We start from the raw sequence: 16,108 nt of genomic DNA, 5'->3' as shown, positions 1-16,108 counted from the left end.
TTATAGAAAACAGTCATACACACTCCCCCCTCACTGTGATCGCTCCATAGAGACCAATCACTAAGGGACCCCTTCTGTCAGGTGTTGTCAGTAGCAGCAAGGACTTGGTTGAAATATCTAGAGGTTCCTCTTGAAATTAACAAACACACTGGCTCAAGTTCCCACCAAGAAGCCTGGGGAAAACTAAATCCTCTTCCTTAGGCACCCTTAACAGGCAAATTTTCTCTCAGAAGACCTCAGTAACTGTGTATGAAACAAAGAAAACTTATAAGAGAAAAAGGAACAGCATTAATATGGGAAACAATAAATCAGCTGCTTGGTGAATGAATACTAAGCAAAACCCCGGCTTCCACAGTACGTTGGGCAATGTCCTTTGCCTTGGTTTCCCCACCTGCAGATCTGACAGTCCTATGAACAAATATTCCTTTTGCACAGCACTTCCCTCCTTTCCCTCCTGCTGTCCTCCACTTATGGTTTGCAGTCAGAAGTTAGTTCTGTTCCCAGGACAGCATCTCTCACAGACACTACTGTCTTCACCCACAATATAAAAGTTGAGTTCTGAGGCTCTATTACATAACCCAGCTCTCAGTGATTCCAGATCCAGTAGCTGCAAGGTAGGAGAAGACTCGCTGTGGAGTACACTCAGCTATATTATTATACTATCCAGCCTTAGCAGAGAAAGGCTCAAGCAATCTGCACGAAGCCAGCCCTTATGACCACATTGGGCTGTTAACCTTGTATCTACAGTAGAACCTCATAGTTACGAACACCAAACTGATCAGTCAACCATACACCGCATTTGGAACCAGAAGTATGCAATCAAGCGGGGGGGGGGGGGGGGCCCGGAAAATAGTAAATACAATACAGTGGTACTGTGTTAAACGTAAACAACTAAAAATAAGAGGGAAAGTTTAAAAAAAGATTTGACAAGGTAAGAAAACTCTTTCAGTGCTTGTTTCATTTAAATTAAGATGGTTAAAAGCAGAATCGTCTCCTTAGTAAAGTTTCAAAACTGTATTAAATCAATTTCAGTTGTAAACTTTTGAAAGAACACCCATCACATTTTGTTCAGTGTTATGAACACTTCAGAGTTACGCACAACCTCCATTTCCGGAGGCGCATTTGTAACTTTGAGGTTCTACTGTATTGAGTTCCTGGGACCAGTGCAGGGCCGGCTCTGGATTTTTTGCCGCCCCAAGCAGAAAAAAAAGGGGGGGGGGGCTGCCGGAGCGGCAAAGCAGAGGAAAAAACAAAACCACAGCGGGGCCAGAGCGGCAAAGTGGGGTGGGAGGGACAAAAAAAACGGAGCGGCTGGAATGGCAAAGGGGGAGGGAGGAAACTGCAGCACAGCCACAGCAGCAAAGCAGGGGGGAAAAAAAACATAAAACCACGGTGGAGCTGGAACGGTAAAGGGAGAGTGGGGGGAACAGGGGGCTGGAGCGGCAAAGCAGGTGAAGAAAAAAAAAAGAAAAAGAAAACAGGGCGCAGCCAGAGCGGCAAAGCAGGGTGGGGGGAACAAAAAAACGGTGGAGCTGGAATGGCAAAGCAGGGAAGAAAAAAAAACAAAGCTGCAGCACAGCCGGAGTGGTAAAGCAGGGTGGGGGAAAAACAAAAAAACTGCACGGCTGGAGCAGCAAAGCAGGTGAAAAAAAACAACCTGCGGCACGGCTGGAGTGGCAAAGCGGGGGTGGGGGAACAGCGCGGCCGGCAAAGCAGGGGAGAACAAAACAAAAAACCCTACAGGGTGGCCGGAGCCAGGGGACTCCCTGTGCTGCAGAGTGCGCGCCTGGTCTAATGGGGGGACGGGGAGAGAGAGAGAAGAGGGGCAGCCAGGGCTTCAGGGGGGCGCTCACCCCACGGCCCCGACCTCCGCGCCGCCTGCCAGGAGGGCTCCGAGCTGCTCCGGTCGGTGGGGAGGGAAGGACGCAGGCTGCCCTGCCAAATTTGCTGCAGGGCGCTCCCCTCCTCCGCCCCCTACAGGGCGGCCAGAGCAGCAAACAAACAAACAAACAAACAAACAAAAAAGCATCAGTGCCGCCCTAGGATTGGGCGGATGCCGCCCCCCCTAGAATCTGCCGCCCCAAGCACCAGCTTGCTCAGCTGGTGCCTGGAGCCGGCCCTGGACCAGTGGCAGGCCTCCCTCCAGACTAAGGGGAGGAGCTACTGGACCCAGGGGTCAAATAAATACAGGGGGCAACAAAAGAGAAAACAGGAATGGGAGTGAGGTCATAGGGTCAAAAGCAGGGATCCAGAAGGGAACTGTCAACCCTGTGAATTGCAAATTTACACTGACCCATATGGCACATATAATTTTCTTCCCTTTCTCAGGCAATGACTATCTGTATTCAAGGGCCTGATCTCATACACCTGACACAATCAAGGCCCTTGAGCCAAGACTTGTTGGTAGAAAGGAGAATTGGACATACTGCATTTCACGAAGCGCAGATAGAAGAATGCCCAGCCAAATCCCTCCCCTTCCCATTCCTGCTAGCAGAGCAGAGCTCGCCAGAGCCAGAAAGGCACATATTCTGCATGCTGATACCTGTTCCAGATGTTTGTTCCTATCACCTGAATCTATCACCATGTGGCTCTTTCCAGAGCATTTGCAAGCACACCCCCATCATTGACCCAAGAGTCAGGTTCAGTTTCCACACCCTGATCATGTGATGTGTTGGAGGATCCCTCACCCCTGTTCCTGGGCTGCATGGGATATGAATGGAGATCTGCCTCTGAGGAGATTAGAATCCAAGTATTTCTGAGGGGCTGGTCTGCTCTACCTCAGCGGAGAAGACAGACCCAGTATTAAGATTCTGGGGATTCCCAGTTAAATTACTTAAGTGCTGAAAATGTGCCATTTATTAGGGAGGGGCTGTCATCTCAAACGTTCCTTTGCCACCTCCCTTCCTTTCTCTAGGCAAAGCTGCAACAACGGCTTCCTAGACTTTAAGGGCAGCGGGGACAATGGGATCATTTGATCTGACCGCCTGTGTAACACAGGCCATAGAATTTAATCCATTTGCCCCTGTACAGAGCCAAATAATGTATGCGGGACTGTCTATCTCCCTGAGAGGCCTGCAGACTTGAAGACATCCAGAGATGGAGAATCCACCGCTGGCCTCGGTAGTTTGTTCCAATAGAGCACCAATGAACATATCAAAGATCTCACCCCCATCAACTTGGATCACTGTATATCTAGGGGAGCCTCGGGGCCTGTCTACATGGGGAAACTGACCAGCACGGCTATAGGAGAAGAACTTTGGAAGCAGAGGAATAGAACTGATTTTATTTAGATCGGGGGGGGGGGGTACTGAAATAGCTACAGCACGATAAAAAGGTCCCTTAGGTTATGTGCTAACTACTTATGCTAAACTCTCTGTTCACTCTCATATTTTGCTGTGACACCAAGTACCTTTCCCAGGCTATGTTTACACTAGCACTTTTGTTGGTAAAACTTTTGTCCATCAGGGTGTGAAATAAACACATGCCTGACTGACATAAGTTTCACTGACAGAAGCACCAGTCTGGACAGCACTATGTCGGTGGGAGATGCTCTCCTGTTGACATAGCTACCGCCACTCATGGGATGGTTTTATAATGCTGATGGGAGAGAGCTCTCCCGCCAGTATAGAGCGGCTACATGGGAGACCTTACAGCGGGGCAGCTGCAGTTGTAAGCTGTAAAGTCTGCAGGGAAGACATAGCCCCAGACCAGGGGAAGAGCTCTGTATAGCTCAAAAGCTTGTTTCTTTCACCAACAAGTTGGTCCACTAAAATATATCTCTGCACCCACCTTTGTCTCTCTAAGGCCCTTCAGTCTGGCAAGTAGTAGTTAACCAGCCTATTGAAAGTAGTCACAGCACAGAGTGGACTCCCACATTCTTACTTTAATCAGATTTTTAAAAATCCGCCAGTACCGGATAAAGAAGTTCGTTTGTATCCACACAAATAAATGTACACCACCAGCATAGAGCAATGTTTTCCCCAAAGAGAAATTAAGACTTTCATGCCACAGAGGAAAAATGGTTGCTGTGTCTATTACCACATGCTGCATACCACCCCCTGCTTTCTCAAAAGCACCATAAATGGCAGTCAGACTCCCTGACTCAAACACTTCTGCTTGCGTTAATGGGTATGTGTTCCTCACTAAAGCTACCATAGAACTTGGCTTGTGAACTCCCTGAAGGCAGGGGCTGGACTGTATCTTATGCTTCAGTGCCGTAACATTCTGAAGCAAACTGAGTCCTCTGGGGTACTGCAACAAAAATGTTATTAATTAACAAATACTGCTTATGTCCGTGTCCAGAGTAGCATGGTGCTTTAAGACATGCGTAATAGCTAGTGTAGTACAGATAGACCTGCTGGTTACCTCTTAGGTCTGGGGTCTTATTCTAACATTCTCCCTTCTATTGAGCTTTTGGGGTTCTCTCTTGACACACTGTTGTCCTATGTATCCTCACTAGCTCTTTCTTCCATACTATTCCTGCCTTCCTTTGTTGTTGCTATTGCAATTGAAAATGCTGCCCTCTTTGGAAGGAGAAAAGATGGTATTCAGTATTTTCCCACAGTTCAGCATTCCGAGGCACAGAACTTGGGTACCTTGCCTTGATCTAAACTGGGGTAGGCAACCTATGGCATGCGTGCCAAAGGCAGCTTATGAGCGGATTTTCAGTGGCACTCACACTGCCTGGGTCCTGGCCCCCGATCCGGGGGGCTCTGCATTTTAATTTAATTTTAAATTAAGTTTCTTAAACATTTAAAAAACCTTATTTACTTTACATACAACAATAGTTTAGTTATACATTATAGACTTATAGAAAAATCTTCTAAAAAATGTTAAAATGTATTACTGGCACAAGAAACCTTACATTAGAGTGAATAAATGAAGACTCGGCACACCACTTCTGAAAGGTTGCTGACCCCCGATCTAGACACTTTTTCCATTTGCAAATGCTTCTTAGGCAACACATATGATGCGCACTAGTTCAGAAAGGGGGTTGTGTTTTGTGTGAAACTCCAGCTTGCTGCAAATTTACAGGATTTGGTGATTCATGCATTGCAAATGCTTCTCTGAGGCCTTGTCTTCACACAGGAATACAATGTGTGTTCCTACCATGAACTAACACAAAATAAAGTCCTAGTGAAGACAAGACAAGTGTAGTTTTAACATGTTATCAAATCAAGATAAACTCAGGTTGGGATTACCTGCGACTGCTAATGCATGTGAAAACTACAAACTGCCTTGTCCTCACTGGGATTTTACCAGGTCAGCTAGCATGTAATAAAAGCACACCTGTTTTCCCTAGTGTGGATGCTCTTTAAGAACTAAATTAATAAGAAACTGTTAAGAAAAGCCATGTCAAGTGAAAACAGCTCCTGTGAGGTTTATCGTCTATCGTCGGGTATCCTGAAGTTGTGCCATTTAAGAGCGCAAGACCAAGTACATTACTTTTCTTTTGCCAACTATTTATTCTATCTCAGGGCATTTCTATGCACCATGAGGTGCCATCAAAAGCTCCTGGGTGCCTACACAATTGTTGATTCTTCGGTATTTTGCCTTAGGTGCTATACACATACTGCAGTAACTCACTTCGTACTGGGCCAGAATATGGTATCTCTTGCATGTTGTAAGTAAAAGCCCCAAGGATTTTGTTTAAAAGGCTCTGCCTCATGCTCTGTACAACAAAATCTGCCCTATTTTCTTCCCTAATTTCACTGTAAATTTGGATTCATTTCTTAGTTCCTTTGACTCACTGTGTAACTGAACTTTTAAGTCACTTTCCCAGCCTGTGCTTTGGTGTCCCCCTTTGTAAGATGGAGAGTTGCTGTGGGGCACTAGCCTAGGACTTGGGAGACCCAAATGAAATTCCGTGCTCCAGCAGAGACTCCCTCTGTCATCCTGGGCAAGTCACATAGCGTCCCTGTGCCTCACTTCACCATCTGGCCAATGGGGATAACAGCCCTGCCCTTCCTCTCAGGGATGTTGTGAAGATAAATACATTAAGAGATTGTGGGGGGCTCAGATATCATTGGAATGGGGATCCACCAAGTATTGAAGACAGGACCTAGATCCTGTTCCATCTTATGGAGCCGGACTGATACCAGAATGTTTATAGAGGGCCTTGCGATGACTGGATGACAAGTCCATAAGACCGGCCATACTGGGTCAGACCAATGATCCATCTAGTCCAGTGTCCTGTCTTCCAACAGTGGCCAATGCCAGGTGCCCCAGAGGGAATTAACAGAAGAGGTAATCATCAAGTGATCATCCCCTGTCGCTCATGCCTAGCTTCTGGCAAGCAGACGCGAGGGACACCATCCCATCCTGGTTAATAGCCATCGATGGACTTCCTCCATGAATTTATCCAGTTGTTTTTTGAACCCTGTTATAGTCTTGACATTCACAACATCCTCTGGCAAAGAGTTCCACAGACTGACTGTGTGTGTTGTGTGAAGAAATACTTCCTTTTGTTTGTTTTAAACCTGCTGCCTATTAATTTCATTTGGTGAACCCTAGTTCTTGTGTTATGAGAAGGAGTAAATAATACTTCCTTATTCACCTTCTCCACACCAGTCATGATTTGAGAGACCTCTATCATATTTCCCCCTTAGTCGTCTCTGTTCCAACCTGAAAAGTCCCAGTCTTAATCATCTCTCCTCATATGGAAGCTGTTCCATACCCTTCATCATTTTTGTTGCCATTTTCTGTACCTTGTCCATTTCTAATGTATCTTTTTTGAGACTGGGCACCCACATCTGCATACAGGATTCAAGATGTGCACGTAGCATGGATTTATATAGTGGCATTATGATATTTTCAGTCTTATCTATCCCTTTCCTAATGATTCCCAACATTCTGTTTGCTTTTTCGACAGCCGCTGCACATCGAGTGGATGTTTTCAGAGAACTATCCAGAATGATCCCAAGATCTCTTTCTTGAGTGGTAACAGCTAATTTAGACTCCATGATTTTGTATGTGTAGCTGGGATTATGTTTGCCAATGTGCCTTACTTTGCATTTATCAATATAGAATTGCATCTGCAATTTTGTTACCCAGTTGTGTGAGATCCCTCTGTAACTCTTTGCAGTTTGCTTTGGACTTAACTATCTTGAGTAGTTTTGTATCATCTGCAAATTTTGCCCCTCACTGTTTACCTCTTTTTCCAGATAATTTATTAATATGTTGAACAGTATTGGTCCCAGTACAGATCCCTGGTGGACACCACTATTTACCTCTCTCCATCCTGAAAATTGACGATTTGTTTCTACCCTTTGTTTCCTATCTTTTAACCAGTTACTTATCCATGAGAGGACCTTATCTCTTATCACATGACAGCTTACTTTGCTTAAGAGCCTTTGGTGAGGGACCTTGTCAAAGGCTTTCTGAAAATCTAAGTACACTATATCCACTGGATACCCCTTGTCCACATGCTTGTTGACCCCCTCAAAGAATTCTATGAGATGGGCGAGGCATGATTTCCCTTTACAAATCGTGTTCATCTATGTGTCTGATAATTCTGATCTTTACTATAGTTTCAACCAATTTGTTTGTTACTGAAGTTAGGCTTACTGGCCTCTGGAGCCTTTTCTAAAAATTGGCATCACATGAGCCACTGTCCAGTCACGTAGTACAGAAGCTGATTTAAGTGATAAGTTACATACCACAGTTAGCACTTCTGCAATTTCACATTTGAGTTCCTTCAGAACTGTTGGGCAAATACCATCTGGTTCTAGTGACTTATTACTGTTTAATTTATCAATTTGTTCCAAAACCTCCTCTAATGACACCTCAGTCTGGGAGTTACTCTGATTTGTCACCCAGAAAGAATGGCTCAGGTTTGGGAACCTCCCTCACATCCTCAGCCGTGAAGACTGATGCAAAGAATCCATTTAGTTGCTCCGCAATAGCCTTATAATTCTTGAGTGCTCCTTTAGCATCTCGACTGTCCAGTGGCCCCACTGGTTGTTTAGCAGGCTTCCTGCCTCTGATGTACTTAAAAACATTTTTGTTCCTCAATAGGCTTTAACTTCCGCTTCTTAAAGGATGCCTTTTTGTCTCTAACTGCTTCTTTTACTTTATTTAGCCACGATGGCAATTTTTTGGTGCTCTTATGATTTTTTAATCTGGGATATACATTTACATTTAGCCTCCATTAGGGTGTCTTTAAAAAGTTTCCATGCAGCTTGCAGGGATTTCACTTTTGGCGCTGTACCTTTTAATTTCTGTTTAACTAACTTCCTTTGTGTAGTTCCCCTTTCTGAAATTAAATGCTACCGTGGTGGTCTGCTGTGGTTTCTCCTCCTCTCTTCCCCTCGGCATGTTACATTTTATTATGTTATGGTCACTGTTACCAAGCAGTCCAGCTATATTCACCTCTTGGACCAGCTCCTGTGCTCCTCTTAGGACTAAGTCAAGAATTGCCTCTCCTCTTAGGGGTTCCAGGACTAGCTGCTCCAAGAAACATTTAAGGTGTTAAGAAACTTTCTCTCTGCATCTCGTCCTGCAATGACATGTACCCAGTCAATATGGGGATAGCTGAAATCCCCCATTATTATTGATTTTTTTATTTGTATAGACTCTTTAATCTTCCTGAGCATTTCACGGTCACTATCACCATCCTGGTCAGGTGATCCATAGTATATCCCTACCGCTATATTATTTTTATCCAAGCACGGCATTACTATCCATAGAGATTCTATGGTACAGTTTGGTTCATTTAAGATTTTTACTTCATTTGACTCCATGCTTTCTTTCACATATAGTGCCGCTCCCCCACCAGCACGACCAGTTCTGTCCTTCCAATATATTTTGTACCCCGGTATCACTGGGTCCCACTGATTATCCTCATTCCCCCAAGTTTCTGTGATGCCTGTTATATCTATATCCTCATTTAATACAAGACACCCTAGTTCACCCATCTTAGTATTTAAACTTCTAGCATTTGTATATAGGCACTTAAAAAAATTGTCGCTGTCTACCATTACGTGATGTAATTGAATGGAACTCTTTCATTTCACCATTTCTCATCAGATCCTACCCATATTTTATCATAGTCCATCCTCTCCTCCTTACTTGGATATAGAGAATTTCCATTAATAGACCTCCCCTAAGGCACTGGCTCTCAACCTTTCCAGACGACTGTACCCCTTTCAGGAGTCTGATTTGTCTTGTGGACCCTCAAGTTTCACCTCACTTAAAAAGTACGTGCTTACAAAATCAGACATAAAAATACAAAAACGTCCCAGCACACTATTACTGAAAAAGTGCTGACTTTTGCATTTCTACCATAGAATTATAAAATAAGTCAATTGGAATATAAATATTGTGCTTACATTTCAGTGGATAGTATATAGAGCAGTATAAACAAGTCATTGTCTGTATGAAATTGTAGTTTGTACTGACTTCGTTAGTGCTTTTTATGTAGCCTGTTGTGAAACTAGGCAAATATCTAGATGAGTTGATATAAACCCTGATATACATGTACTCCTGGTTGAGAAACACTGCCCTAACGGCTGTGTCTGTCTGAACCACATGCATCTTTGCACCTGTCCACGTTCCCCTAGCCCTCAATTTAAAAACTGCTCTACGACCTTTTTACGTTTACATGCCGGCCATCCCGTTCCATTTTGGTTTAAGTGGGGCCCATCCTTCCTGCATAGGCTCCCCCTTTCCCAAAAGGCTTCCCAGTTCCTAATAAATCTAAACCCCTCCTCCCTACCCCATTGTCTCATCCACGCATCGAGACCCTGCAGTTCTGCCTAACTGGCCCTGCGTGTGGAACTGGAAGCATTTCAGAGAATGCTACCTTAGAGGTCCTGGACTTCAATCTCTTACCTAGCAGCCTAAATTTGGCCTTCAGGACCTCTCTCCTATCCTTCCCTGTCATTGGTACCTACCTTCCCTGTCATTGGTACCCTACCTACGCTGAAGGCAACAAGAGAGCTGGAGCTGAAGAGATTGTCCTGAGGCTAAGAGGAAAAGCCTGCAGATGAAAGACTGTGACCAACCTGCAATATCCAGTGGAGTGAGAAAAACTGCTCATCTCAATTGATTAGACTCTGCCTGTTGGTATGCATACTTCCACCTTTTCACGTTCTCTGTATGTATAAATATCCCCTGTCTGTGTGTTCCATTCTATGCATCCGAAGGAAGACAAAATGACCCCTGCACAAGCTGATCTGGTGAAAATCATCATTTTAATAACAAGGTTTAATACAAAATGAAAAGGCACAAGAAATGGGCCCAGTTCCACATACAATAATGGTGCAAAGAGATCCCAACCCTTGAGCAGGAGGGGGTCTGCAGAGGCATTTAGGCATGAATGGGCCCTTCCCTCTTTCTCTGGTCTTCAAACACCCCGTGAAAGGCACTTGCTGGCCCAGCAGGATCACCTGCACTTAGGCAGCTGGCATTCTCTCTTTGGCTCCTGAAATGAGGTGCCCTCTTGCTGAGAGGGTACGGCAACCAGCTTTGGACAATTGGACACCCTGCTCATTGGCACTTGGGTTTCAAGGGCTTCCCCTGGCCCCACATCCTATAACTAGTGTCATGGTGGTGCTGCTGGGGCTTCTCTCCTCCGTCCGGGCAGGGCCTGCTCTAAGCCCTCCTTTCCCCACTCCCTGAGAAGAATCGCTCTACCTCCACTAAGCTAGTTCTGTGATTGCACACGCCCAGCTGGAATGGGCTCATGCACTCCCAGTGTCTCTGGTATTTAAGGCAGATGCACCCCACGGTCTTATGTAAAGCCCATCACACTGACATCAGAGAGCTTCAGGGGAGGGGAGATTGATGTGGCTGCCGGTGTCCCCCAGATCCAAGGATTACCGAACCTGCAGTGTCAACAGTGGGTTCCGGTGGAGATGTCAAGGAACGCTGCACAGCTCATGTCTGTGCTGAGATCCTCTCATATTCAGAACCCCCCGCCCCCCCCGTAGGGTGCCTGTGTGTGAAGTGAACCCTAGTCCTGGCCCACCCCCTCTGTAGGGGTGGAGGTGGGAGGAGATGGGTACTGGAGGTTGGGACTATGAGTGGGATCACGCCAGACAGCCAGGATCATTGGCCAGCCCATTGGCTTTCCTCACTATCAAGAACCAGAACAGCCAGAGGAGGACAAGCAGAGCACCCCTGAAGCCAGAGGAAAGGCACTGGTGGGTGGGAGAGTGGGGATGCTTCCAGCCCTCTCCTCTCTCCCACTCATGTGTGCGCTCTCTCTCACATACACACACATTCCCCCCTTGCCCAAACTGAGGCTGCTTGTCCCTCCCAGTCTCCTCACGGCCTCTGTGGCCGGGCACCAAAGATGGCATCTGTCTCGGAGCTCCACTCGGGGTCGTTGCGCTGCAGGAGCTGGAACGGGGCTTCCCGTCTGCGCTGCACGAGCAACAGGACCAGCAGCAGACACCAGAAGAAGAAGTTCACCCAGGCAGCCGCCTGTCAGAGTGGGGAGAACCACAGGTAGCAGGGGGTTGGTGAAACATGGCTGTGTATTGCCCTCCCTGCCCATCTCCCTCAGACCCTTCCTCCAAAGCCCCACCCGAGGAAGAAGCGGCCAGACCATTGGCTTGTCCAGTTGTCTGTCCTGCCTGCTGCTTCATCAGCGAACACCTGGCTGTACCACACCTGGCCCACGTGGGGTGGGATTTCCTCCTCCCCCGAAGCATGAGGGTGTTCGACTTTGTTCTTAGCTCACCTACAAACATCAGGGGCCACCAAGATACTAAATCCGGCTGCCTGGAGTCCCCCAAGCTGATTGCACTGCAGCAAGCGGAATTTCCTCACTAATTGTAAAGGGACTGACTGTTAATTGGATGGAGCCCACCTTCTTTCCCTCCCCCATGGTCTCCTCTAATAGGACGGGACCCAAACCAGGGGCTTGAGAATAATGGTTCTCACAAGGCGCTCATGCTGTGTTGGTGCTGCTGTGCTTCCACGTTTCTCACAGCAATGGCCAGCCCTCTTTGAAACTCTTGGGGGCAGAAGTTCTGCTGTTCCCTCAGCCGCTGCCCCCTGCCCCTGGGTTAATTCTCACCTCAGCACTGTAGAGATTGTCGTAGAACCTCGCTGCATTATACTTTGGGAACCACTGTGCGCGCTGGGCCTCTTGGCAGCTAGAGTGGAGTTAGGAAAGGACAGAGCATGGATTAGCTGGAGAACTGGAGGAGGAGAAATCCCACACGGGTCGATTCCCCCCACTCCGGTGCTGGGTCTTTGCACCGACTCAGAGCCTGTGGCTACTGGGAATGACAGGGGTCATTCTGGACATGGGGAGTGCGGTCCTCCCCTGAGAGAGAGAGAAGCCCACCTACCTTTTCACAAGTTTGGTTTGGAGGATGGATGAGCACAGAGTGTCCATCCCAACCCGGAGGATACAGGCCGAGACCAGCAGGAAGAAGAGGATCACAGCAGAGATTGCCAGGTTGATGGTGAGCCAGGTGTGATCCCTGGAATGGGATGGGGGAGAGTTCAGTGTGACCAGCTGGTGGGACTGGCTGGCTCAAACTCCCCACCCCCAAATGTGCCCTCTGCTCACCACCGCCCCTCGTCCATGCAGCAGCTGTAGATGCCGTAGAGCAGCACTGCGAAGCAGTACACAGCGATGAGGATGGAGATGGCAGCGACGAAGTAACAGAGGGAGATGTTGCTGAAGCGAGATAGAGCGAGGGCCGTCCCGTTCTTGTCTACGGACCCATAGAGGATACACTGGCCACCAAACTCCCCCTGGGAACGAGAGAACAGAGACGGCCTCCTTGGGAAGCAGATTCCACAGCACAGAGGACATAGACACTCCCATTCAGCGGCATTTCCGTTGTTTTATAGCAAAGCATTGAGGCCCTGCCCAGTCCCTGACCAAGATTGGCAGGGGCGGGGAGGGCGGGACTCCACCAGCATCTGTCTAAGATGCCTGTATGCTCCTTGGGGAATTGAGGCCCAGCTCTTCAAAGGTATTTAGGCACCTCACTCTCATGGGAAGGACTGTCCTCCCCAGGGGAGTTAGTTGCTTAAATAAGTCTGAGGATCTGGGCCAGAGACCCAAGGTGTATGGTGTATCTGTCTCCAGGCTGGCACACCTGCAGTCACACATGTACCCAGCCTATCTCCACGCTGGCGCTGTAGCTGTGTGTGTTTTGCTCTAGGATTTCTGGGGTGTGTCCCAAGGCCCTTAGCACCTGAAGCTGCTCTAGGAACTGGTTTGTGGTGTATTGTGGGAGAACTTGTCTGTCCTTCCCAGACCCCTGTATGGAACTGGTTTCAGCCTGTCACTGAGCCACAGGATCGTGCTACGCCCCCTGCTTTGGAAGTCTCTAGGAGGAGCCCCTTCAGTGTGCCAGACCCCCTGATAGAGACTTGTCCACTCCTCAGGGATTAGTGCACCTTGCCAAGCATCTGTAGTGACACCAAACAGCGTCACAACAGTCGGGATTATTAGTTCACTGGCACACAGCATAGGAAGTCCTTTGGGTAGCACAGAGACCCGAAGGTTAGAGCACAGTCCCTTCGGGTTAGCCCAGAGCCCAGCCAAGCTGGAGTGAACCCCTTGGTGCAAGTTCTGTCTGTCACTGCGTTTGATCTCCTTGGTCAGGCTCCAGGCAAGCCCTGACTCCTTCCAGCAGCCCAATCTTATCTCCCCACCTTCCCAGTCCCTTATTCTTGTGGGGAATGTTGCTCTACCTCCCTGCCAAGAGGTGTGGAAATCCCTGTCCCTTGGGGTCTTTGGTTGCTAGGCACCAACATCCAAGTGACTGGATTTGCCATTGTCTTCTCAAATGCTGTATTGATATGGGGGCCCAAGCCCCAGGCAGCTAGCCGACACCCACACCTACATCTCCTAGCCTGAGCTGAAAGCAAATGCTCCCTTTCTACCGCCCTCAGCAGGAGAAACTGAGGCAAACAAGACTCACTGAAATATTACAAAAAAGTCCTACATTGTCATAGTTTGCTACAGTTTTTCTGAGGTACTTTTGTCTTGGCACTTCCTCCCTCTGCCCATTCCAACCGGGGAACGAGCTATGGAGCCGCTGGAGGAGACATAAGTAACTCACAGGTCACACAGGAGGCCCGTGGTGGAGCAAGGTGTGTAACCAAGTCTCATGCCAGTTGGGCCATCCACCCTTCCTCTCTGCAGTAGCCATGCTGGGAGCAGAGGGCTGGGGGATTTTACCATCAAGTTCTTTAACCCTGCCTGAAGCAGGTCTAGGTTCACTTGGCAGTACCCAGTCTGACTAGCTCCTCCCAAGCCCCTGAGCGCTGCCAGGGGAGAATTTGCTCCGAGCCTCAGTGAAGACCAGGCCTGAGAGCCTCACAGCTTGGCGCTGTCACTTGCCTTCTAAGCCCTTAGGGCCAGGACTGATTACTTCCTGTGTGGATGTGGATGGGGAGCCGGATAGGTGCAGCCAAATGGCAAATACAGTAATGGCTTCTCTGGGGCTGAATGGGAGGGGAAAGAACAGCGGTGGAGAACCAGTGTCTGTGTCCTGAGAGACCCAGGGCCCCAGATGGGAGGGTGGCGCCTGTGTGTGCACAGGGATGGGTGTATGCACCTAGGTGGGACAGGAAGGAAACTAACTGCTAGAGCTTTCCTGCCTCTCCGGGGCCTCAGCTGACTCGCATTAGCTCCAGGGCTGTGCAGCTCACATGACAGGTCAGGGGCTGAGTGCACCAGGGTGTGGGTGCACAATCCAGCACCAGAGGGAGGGGGGATGGGCCAATGCTTCCCGCAGCACCTGGCAGGTAGTGATGAGTCTTTCCAGGGCCTTTTAAATTAACCCCTGCCCCGCTGGGCACTCAGTGCTGCTAGTGATCGCTGGCTGTGCAGGGCTGGACGGTTGACGGAGGTGGAGGTGGTGGGAGGGAACCAAGGGGGGGTGGGGGGTTGTACGCTGAGAGAAGCTGCTGGGTGTAATGGGGCTGCTCGAGGGAGTCCTGGGTGGGGGTGCCGCAGATTGCGGGGTGGGGGTGTTTTGGGGGCAGTCAGACTCGCGGGGGCCGCTGCTGCGGCTAGTGGACACGGAGACACCAGCAGCCAGGGGGTGGGGGGGAGGTGCGCACTGGGGCCGGGTGTTTCCCCTGCCTTTCTCCGGGGGGCGGGGAGGAGCTTTCACCCAGCCCCTGCTTCCCTCGCGCGCCCCTTCCCGGGCAGACCCCCCCCCCCCCGCTCCCGGGCAGGTACCTGGGTGACGGTCAGGGCCGAGGCGCAGACCACCCCGCAGAGGAAGGCAGCTCCGTGCAGGGCCAGTTCCCCCAGCTGCAGCGCGGACACCGCCATGTTCCCCTCGGCCAGCCCAGGGCCCGAAGCCCCAATCCCCGCCCCCTGGGAGATCCGCCCCCGCCAGCCTGGAGAGGCTCCAGTGGGACGCTCCCGTGTTGTCCCCCCCATGTTTGTGCTGAAATGAGCCTGTCCCGTCGCCCTCCCCCAGTTAGTACCGCGAGAGAGACCCCTGCTCCCTGCGCCAATTAAAGCCCCCCCCCAAACCCGGCCAGGGTGAGCCCGGCCGCTGTGTGCGGGGAGAAAACAACCCCCACCCCTCTGCTGCGCACTGCATGCAGCTCGTCACCCCCCATTGCGCCAGGCGCTGTACAGCACAGGCCAATAGCGCCGGCAGGCTACAGCGGGTTACCCGCAGCCTCACACCTCACCACGCAGCTGGAGGGCTCGGAGTGCCACTGATTGCCACACGGGCTCCAGCCTCTGGGTGGCAGGCATCCTAGATCAGCTCAAGAGGCCTAGTCCCAAGCACACTGCCCACATGTACACGCTTTGGTGAGAGCCTCTGGAAAAGCTCCCCTGCGATTAGTCTTCCTCTGTAAATCAAGTCAGTCACATCCGAGTGCTCCAATAGGTCCCCATTGGTTGCCATCTTCAATAGCGATGCTTGCACTGCACTCATTACCACAGTACCTGAGCGCCCCCACTCAGTGCATTAAACACCGTGACTGACCGTTGTTCTCATCCTCTCTCTAGCAGAGGCGTGTGAAGGGTTTGGATTGTTTTCTAGTAATCTCTCCGTAGACAGGCAGCAATGTGTGAAATAGAGACCGCAGGGTCAGAGGAGCATGGCCTGGTGAGGTTTGTGCTGGTTTTTAGTTCTCATGGGAGCTCATGTCGCAGTCCCGG

General features: G+C 49.4%; 1 protein-coding gene across 1 annotated transcript; it reads right to left on the bottom strand.

Annotated features, from left to right (window-relative positions):
• Positions 1-10,174: 10,174 nt before the first annotated feature.
• On the bottom strand, positions 10,175-15,318 carry TMEM179B (transmembrane protein 179B). The gene is made up of 5 exons (XM_039482750.1): positions 15,164-15,318; positions 12,527-12,714; positions 12,303-12,437; positions 12,026-12,104; positions 10,175-11,427 (listed from the first exon to the last, which is right to left on the bottom strand). Exons 1-5 carry the CDS (start codon positions 15,257-15,259, stop codon positions 11,269-11,271), a joined length of 657 nt encoding a protein of 218 aa, XP_039338684.1. The 5' UTR covers positions 15,260-15,318; the 3' UTR covers positions 10,175-11,268.
• Between the last annotated feature and the right edge of the window lie 790 nt (positions 15,319-16,108).

This window comes from Mauremys reevesii, linkage group 7, assembly GCF_016161935.1.
Source record: "Mauremys reevesii isolate NIE-2019 linkage group 7, ASM1616193v1, whole genome shotgun sequence".
Lineage (NCBI taxonomy): Eukaryota > Metazoa > Chordata > Testudines > Geoemydidae > Mauremys > Mauremys reevesii.
Note: the sequence above shows the minus strand (reverse complement) of the source record. Positions and strands in the feature narration are given on the sequence as shown.

Excerpts from the sequence above, each read along its gene's own strand:
- TMEM179B (XM_039482750.1), bottom strand. The coding sequence starts at position 15,259 with ATGGCGGTGTCCGCGCTGCAGCTGGGGGAACTGGCCCTGCACGGAGCT. Across the intron at positions 12,438-12,526 it reads TGCATGGACGAGGGGCGGTG|GGATCACACCTGGCTCACCA; the intron begins GTGAGCAGAGGG and ends ATCCCATTCCAG. Across the intron at positions 11,428-12,025 it reads ACAATCTCTACAGTGCTGAG|GCGGCTGCCTGGGTGAACTT; the intron begins GTGAGAATTAAC and ends CCACTCTGACAG.